The sequence below is a fragment of the Porites lutea genome, chromosome 5 (genome assembly GCF_958299795.1).
Source record: "Porites lutea chromosome 5, jaPorLute2.1, whole genome shotgun sequence".
Taxonomy (NCBI): domain Eukaryota; kingdom Metazoa; phylum Cnidaria; class Anthozoa; order Scleractinia; family Poritidae; genus Porites; species Porites lutea.
The window spans coordinates 43,243,013-43,250,733 of record NC_133205.1 but is presented as its reverse complement, the minus strand read 5'-3'; the positions used below and the strand labels follow the sequence as shown (position 1 = coordinate 43,250,733).

The following is a 7,721-nucleotide window of genomic DNA, read 5'->3' as shown; positions in this document are numbered from 1 at the left end:
TTGTTTATTTACCATACCACTGTGACCTGTACTCAAACCTGCACTTGTGAACTGTGACTTGTGACCTGCATTTTGTTTTGTGCCTGCCTACACTATATGGAACTTGATTCACTCATGTTCCTTGCCGGCTATGCATGACCTGTTCTTAGCATACATTGTTCGTCCAACCAAAATCTGAGTAAGTATAAGTATTACACTAACCTGTGCAGCAGACATTACCGATATTTTAATATTGGGGCCGATCAGGTGGGGAAGAAATAATGGATTCTGAGAACTGGCCATACATAACTTATTAGTGTTAATATCAGGAGTTCCATACATTCCAGTGGAATGTCAGGGTAATATTCTGATAAAGCATTCTTCCAAGGAAGTGATGTTGTGATTGTTATTGTTGTTTTTTCTTGTCATGTTAACATGTGTAGAATGGAAACAGAGCAAAGGGACATCCGGCGTTTTGGTGGGTTGATGATAAAGGAAATGAAATAAAGTGGACATTCCAAGAACTTGCTAAACGAAGCAGAAGGTAAATTCGAGAATGAGGGGACCTTTTACCGCAGATCGTTTTTTGTCCAGTTGATAATACTGACAAAGGAAGTGCACAATTGATTTAGGGTAGCTGAAGAGTGGCCTCTTTCAAAAACGGTCAAAGAGGCATCTTCCTCAGAAGCATTCTGTCTTCCCTTAATAATGGATCTAGAGAAATCCACTTGTCGGGTACATTTTGTATTAGCAAAAAAACCTTGTAACAAAATATAATGGCAGATCCAGGGGAGGGGCCCCAGGCCCCCCTTATTTATAGACCAAACTGAGGCCCGAAGATCCCCGAAGGACCGAAAAATTTTTTTTGAGACCAAGGCCGGACCTTTCAACTGAGGCAAACTGTTCTAAATGTGACAATAGATACTTAACGTGGCTGAAAAATGTTTAAACATTCGATTTACAAAAACGCGCGTGAGATTGTATACAATAAAATCATAATAAGTGGGCGCTTGAACTTCAGATATATATTAAAACTGGGACGTTTCCATTGGCGAGCCCATTTTGTGTGCTCTCTGATAGTTGTTATCGCATGATTTACTCATAATTTGTTTGTTTTATTGTTGCTGCTGTTTCTGAAAGAACCGCCAATGTTCTTGTGGGAGGTGGTGAAGTTCAAAGAGGAGACCGGGTCATGGTGATATTGCCAAGACTTCCTGAGTGGTGGCTTCTTAACATCGCTTGCTTACGAACAGGTAAAATAAATCATCATCACTACTTAAACTAGAGAGCATTGAATTAAAATAAACTCTTACGGGAGCCTGATGAAAGTATATATTTGCTTTGGCAATGTTACTTTATCATTTAACTCAGTGAAGAGGATAGGGATGGCCCATGCGCAGTTCATGTCCAATCAACCTAGACACTAGCCTGAATTTCCGACATTACTTCAAGTCGCCTTCTCCCGCAGTGTCACTGAGGGAGTAAACGACTCGAAGTAGTGTATGTGCGTAGCGAACCGTTTACATGACAAACAAACCGTTGGCTTGCCTAGAGGGGTTGCCTGCCTAGCCATCACCCTCCTAGTCGGGCCAACATTTCTGCACATAACCATTTTGAGCCGGGTCAAATCAGTCAAGATGAGACAATCAGAGCATGCACCACCGCTTTTGTCAGCTCTTAGCTCGAGCAAAGGGGTCAAATTTTTTGGCTCATGTAGGTGCTTGCCAAAGTTGTCTCTGCTGGGAGAGTGACCTTCTTTCCCATGACTATTTTTCCCTATATAAGCGGGATCTAAAATTGCGGACGGCAATGTCAGGTTAGCTCCCAGTTTTGTCCCATTGTCTTTCTAGGGACAGTTATCAGCCCTGGTTCAACTCAGCTACGATCCAGAGACATTAAATCACGTCTGTTGGCGTCCCACGCCACTTGTATCATAGCGGATGCAGACAGCGCTAAATTGGTTGATGAGGTACATTAGCACTTAAAAAAAAAATTATGTTTCAAACGTTATTAGTTTAGATTCCTCTGTTAGTACCCGTGCTGGGATTTGTCAATTTTTGTGCCGTCTCGAGCCGTACAGCCCGCTAAATGTGAAAATTTCCTTTCTTCGTGCCCGACCTCAGATATGTAGTAAATATGTTACTAACCTCGTTTTCTCGGTACGTAAGTTATGGATCCTAGTTTTTCCTTTGGATTCATGACTCAAGCCCGACTCGTATCAATTTGTCGTATTAATTAAACTGAATATGGTCGCATGAGCAAGCAATCTCGTTTTCATGCGGGTGTTACTAAATCAATACAGAGTTTAAATTTGGTGGCTGATGTGTTGCGCCTCGTTTTGTATATGTTTGTATATTTTCTATACTTTTGTGTTTCTTGGCTGTGAAAACCATTTCAACATACAGCTATTTTGAGACAGGTTGTCGGAAAAAAATGTGCACGCAACAATCCCGAAAGGTAACACGGGATATGATCAATACTCTGTTCCTGACGACTGTAGCTGTCGAACCTACTTTTGTTGCTTTCCTTTACCACTCGCAAACACATTTCCATGGCCTTTCCTGCCAGTTCTTTCAAATTTCTTTGAAAAACAGAGAACTCAAAACCACCCACAATGCCTTTCGAGATTGTCGCTTGCACTTTTTCCGACAACCTTTCTCGAAATAGCTGTATACGCAACGTTGAGTGTTGAGACTGTCAATCATCGTTATTTAAATGACTTTCTTCTTTGCAGGTTGCAAAATTTTCTCCATCTTTGAGAAAAAAGATACTTGTAAGTGAATTGGATCAGAAAACTGAAGACAGGTACTCAGCCCAGCTTCTTCATTCACAGTACTGATGAATTCTTTTATCCTTCACGGCTCATTAGACTGGAAAACAGACAGGTTTTAGACTAACCTTACCAAGGGTAACTTACCTGTGTAGACTGCGACTGATACCTGATGGCTCAAATGACTAAACAACCACGTAGCGCTCAACTATTACAGGACCTTTAGCCTTGCGCTTTTGTGTTTTTTTTAGTCAGTAGAGTTCCCGCAGTTTCTTTTTTTTTGCAAAAATTAACTCCAAGGTGAGAAATAAATATTTTCATAGGCATCAACCGAAATTTTACGCGAAATATCAATTGAGACCGTTTATTAGGAACAGAAAACAACTGCGAAGTTAACCATCATAAATAATCAAACCCTGCCTTGGAGCAATCCATGGCGTGTGAACATGTCTCCTAGTGAAGGATAGGACGAATAATTGAGACAGGAGGGAAGAGAAAGGCAATGTGACGGGGAGGGAAAGAGGGAGAGGCCCTCGTGCCCCTTCCCCTATTTTCCTTCCGTTTGATGTTCTCGTCTGACTCCAACCGGATACCCAATCGAACACACAAGGGTGATATATAAATGTAATGGAAAGACGGCGGTATTTGACATATGTTAGGTTTACTTCGAACACGCGTTGTGATTTTTTCTCTCAGGAAAGGCTGGCTTCCATTTAAAGAATTGTACGAACAAGCCTCTTCAGAGCATGAGGTTCGTAATCATGTAGTTGACGTTTTTAGTTCAGCTAAGTTGTTGTTACCTTTGTTAACGAATAGTTGAGCCTCATCTTAATATTTTGTGCTTCTTTCAGTGCGTGAAAACGCTCAGTAACGAACCAATGACGGTATACTTCACAAGTGGAACTACAGGACATCCAAAAATGGCGGAACACACACATGCTAGCTGCGGACTTGGGCATATAACCACCGGAAAGTAAGAGTCCTCCCATTAAGTACCTCTGCTATTTCCGCTGGTAATCCTTGGGGCACTTTCCTATGGATTTTACATAATTAAGTTTCGATAGGCCGTTTCTTTTGTTAGCATATTTTATACCTGTTCCCTCAGGCGAACTTTATTAATCATTGGCTTCTAAACAATTAGCTGCCCACTTGAAGTTTTTAAATTTACTTGCTTCATTCTACAGGTACTGGTTGGACCTCTCACCTGAAGATATCCACTGGAACATATCAGACACAGGCTGGGCAAAATCCGCCTACAGTAGCTTTTTCGGACCGTGGCTTCAAGGCGCCTGCGTATTTGTATATCACAAGGCTCGCTTCGAGTCCCTTGCTATTTTAGAGACATTGCAAAAGTACCCTATAAGTACTTTCTGCTCACCCCCAACAGCTTACCGAATGATGGTCCAAGAGGATCTGGCCAGTTACAAGTTACCACTGTTGAGGCATTGTCTTAGTGCAGGGGAACCTTTGAATCCGGAGGTTATCGATGAGTGGAGAGATGCGACTGGGCTTGAGATACGGGAAGGTTACGGGCAAAGTGAAACCGTAAGTATACAGCCAGAAAATCTGAGACTGATGTACAGAGTGACTCAGAACATTTTCATAGTCACTTGCTTATCAAAAGAAGTGGTTTGTAGTGCTCAGGAATATGTTATAAACGTCTGACCCCTTTTGAAAAATCTGTGAAACTCGCCGATAAATTACTGAACTGACGACTCAGTAATAAATGGGCTAGAACTGTGAGACAAAGTAACGTCACAAGTTCAATTTGTTTACCTGAAGTTAGCTCTAAACAGGGTGCAAAGAAACCCATTTTTACAGCTTGCTTTTCGAGCAAGCTGAAGCTACAACCAGTCGCAAAAAGACTTGAGACATTGTACCTAATTTGGACGTCAAGTGTACTTATAAGGTCCTCGCGTTTCAGACCCCTCCCTCTCCCTTCTCAAAGTTGGTCACAATAGGAGATCATGCTGAAATTTTCGAGGAACAACATTGAAAATAGGGGAGGGAGGGGGGAGTTGTTTAACCTCTGAGATGTGTGATTTTATGCGATGTTTAGTAAAAAAGAGTGTTTTCCTGGTCAGGTGTAACAACATTTTTGCAACTGGTTGTAGCATTTGCTAGCCCAGTCGTCATTTCAACTAGCCCCAAAAGCTTTTTGACGAGCAGAATTGATTTCACAGTTCTTCTGTTATTCGAATTCCTCAAAAAACATCACTTGCCCGTGGGGCAAGTTAAAAAACAGAATTCACTAGCCCGATAGCAAAATCCACTAGCCCCGGGCTATAGGACACTACTTTCTTTGCACGCTGTCTAAAGCTATTTTTTTTTCTCAGTGCAACATCGCATATTTTTACCATTAGAGCTAGAAGGAGTTAGATTTCGTAATCCAAAGATACGGTATTCTGTTATCTTCTAAGGTCAGTTAGTAGAGAAATTTAGAATTACAGTCACGGCAAACGGCAAACGTCTTTTTGTACAGCGGATTGATCATGTTTTCCCTTAGTTACTTGTCGATTACTGATCATTAGGTTTATCAGCAAGGATTATCTTGGTTAGTTTTAATCGGTTCATTTCATAAATTGTTAAATTGTTAACTTGAACCACACGTCAGAGGCCATTTGCCGTAAACGTGTTTCTTAATCTCTGTAGTGCATCTAAACGCCATTTACGCAGACGTACAGCGTCTGGTGTAGAAATAAAGAGCTTGACTGGGACGAACGTCAGACCATAGCTGTTACGACCGACTTTAAGATTAATGGAACTGGACACAACAAGTGTCTCATACTCTTTCTTAATGCTGTCGGTAAATAGTTTGTTGCTGTTTCTCATTAAATAGACCCTTTTGTGTGGTACATTTCGCTGCCTTGAAAACCGCCCAGGGTCCATGGGGAAACCTGCTCCTGGATATGATTTGAAGGTTAGTAGCTAACTCTATTTACTGTATGACTAAACTGTTTATTGAAGGGACTGCAGTGTCACGGCTGCTGTCCCTATTTCAATTTGATGATAATGGCCATTACGCAACCTTGCTCGCTACCGAACTTGAGAAGTTACTTGTGAATGACAAAACCACAACTTCGTGTCAAACAAATGTCTCCCAAGCATTCAGGAGCCTTTGGTCATGGGCTCGTGAGCATTATATCAAACCATATCTATTCTCACTGCATACAAAATTGGCCCGTGACGCGGGAAATAAGTAACTCCTTGAAGTTCCGTCGTGCTGAGCCTGCGCGCTGGTGGTATGTTCTATTTCGGCCCTTGCTTAGAATTGCTCTGTTTTCGCCAGCCTCTTGGCCAGTTCAACGGAGTTCAGTGGAAGTGACTTCAAAGTTTCGCCTCTCCCTCCTCCCGTGGTAGCGGTTGACGTCGCATACCCTCCTGCTGGCAGTCGCGGTTTCCTCCCATAACTTAGTTCCTCGTGTCGGGTCAATAGCTGTGCAGTGGGTATATTATACGAACTTTACAAACATCAAAAATGGACTTTGAAAAACTGTTAGGCTAGCAAGTTTTCAAAGACGACCATTGCAAACCTTTTCAATCGTCTTCAACTTTGTCCATCCGTGCCTCCTTGTGTATTTGCTGTGTTATTTATACCTTCTTTTAATTTTTTGAGAGGTTATTTTTCTGTTTCACTCAATTTTGTAGCAGTTCAGTTCCTACCGTTTGAATTTTGTAAAATTACTTTACCTTGATCTACACTGATTTTTTCCTCTTGCCTCGATTCATGACCACTGGTATCTCGATAAGAGGAGTCCGTTTCACGTCTTCATTTGTCAGTGGTCTCAGTGGGTTTGTTGTTTTTATCATTTGATAATCAGACGGCTACTTGTCGTTGTAGATTGTGGATGAGAAAGGTAATGAATGCCCCGCTGGAGTGGAGGGGGAAGTTGTTGTGTCGATGACACCAAACAAACCAGTGGGTCTCTTTACTCGTTATGTGGTGAGTACTGACGAAAGTAAAGTTCCGGACAAATGAATCAGAGAAACTAGTAAATAAGGCAAGTTTGTCTCAAAAAATGGCGAAAGGATTTACACATCCACTGAGCATCCAGAAAAGGTTGTCCAGGAATGCTATTGAATTGCAAACAGTGTCATAAAAATGTATGTTAATGAATAGTGTTTGCACTTTAATGTATGTCAGTAGCCCCTATTGACTATCAAGGTTGTGTTAATGACTTTGATGTTGGCGTTAATGAAAGTATATTGTCCTCTTTTGTATGCCCAATGACGCGTATGAATGCCCAAAAGTGTTATTGAATGTTGATTAAAATGCAAAAATCGTAATTGAATCTGATTTACGCGCAAATGTGCGTATTTTCGCGCTAATGAATGTATCTTCGCACAACTGGTCGCCGTTTCACGCAAATGATTGCGTATTTTCTCGTAATGAACAGCAAAAGGTGTACAGAGAACCAACCACTTAAGTCATATTATTGATTTTTTTGTTTTTGTTTTACAGGATGACCCAGACAGAACAGCCTCTGTCATTCATGACAATTTATACTGGACAGGTAACACTACCAGTGTGAGAATTTAACATCCTTTGTAAGTGCTACCCGACACAACATTTACATTTACCGCTCATTCTTTCCGCGATTTACCACTAAAAACTAATCCAGACGTCTTCGTTCGATTTCCACTTCGGCCAATTCTCGTTGGGAATTTTAGAATGATCTCCACGGCTTTAAATTACAACTCAGTGGCTGTTTCACCGTATTGGAAAGTTGCCTTGTACTCAGTCTGACCATTTACCACTTTTTGCAGGTGATCGAGCTATTCGAGACAGTGATGGCTACTTCTACTTTGTCGGACGTTCAGATGACGTCATACTCTCTGCTGGGTTGGTAGTGAATGTTTTGTTTTAATGTTTAGCCATCACAGGCCTTCAGCGTAAGATTCACTGCATTTAGAAAGCAGTTATAATCAATACGACGAAATTTTCAATCACAGTTTTATCCGGCTTGTTACT

At 41.3% G+C, this 7,721-nt stretch overlaps 1 protein-coding gene across 1 annotated transcript in view; it reads left to right on the top strand.

Moving 5' to 3' along the window:
* Nucleotides 1-428: 428 nt before the first annotated feature.
* The window catches only part of LOC140938549 (acyl-coenzyme A synthetase ACSM3, mitochondrial-like), a 29,841-nt gene continuing 22,548 nt past the window's right edge, over nt 429-7,721 (top strand). Inside the window, exons 1-11 of the mRNA XM_073388036.1 lie at nt 429-523; nt 1,120-1,232; nt 1,830-1,948; nt 2,714-2,784; nt 3,446-3,500; nt 3,601-3,722; nt 3,934-4,294; nt 5,589-5,669; nt 6,591-6,692; nt 7,212-7,263; nt 7,517-7,592. Of these exons, the coding sequence (XP_073244137.1) occupies nt 1,172-1,232; nt 1,830-1,948; nt 2,714-2,784; nt 3,446-3,500; nt 3,601-3,722; nt 3,934-4,294; nt 5,589-5,669; nt 6,591-6,692; nt 7,212-7,263; nt 7,517-7,592 (1,100 nt within the window). The 5' untranslated portion in view covers nt 429-523; nt 1,120-1,171. The remainder of the gene's footprint in view (nt 524-1,119; nt 1,233-1,829; nt 1,949-2,713; nt 2,785-3,445; nt 3,501-3,600; nt 3,723-3,933; nt 4,295-5,588; nt 5,670-6,590; nt 6,693-7,211; nt 7,264-7,516; nt 7,593-7,721) is intronic.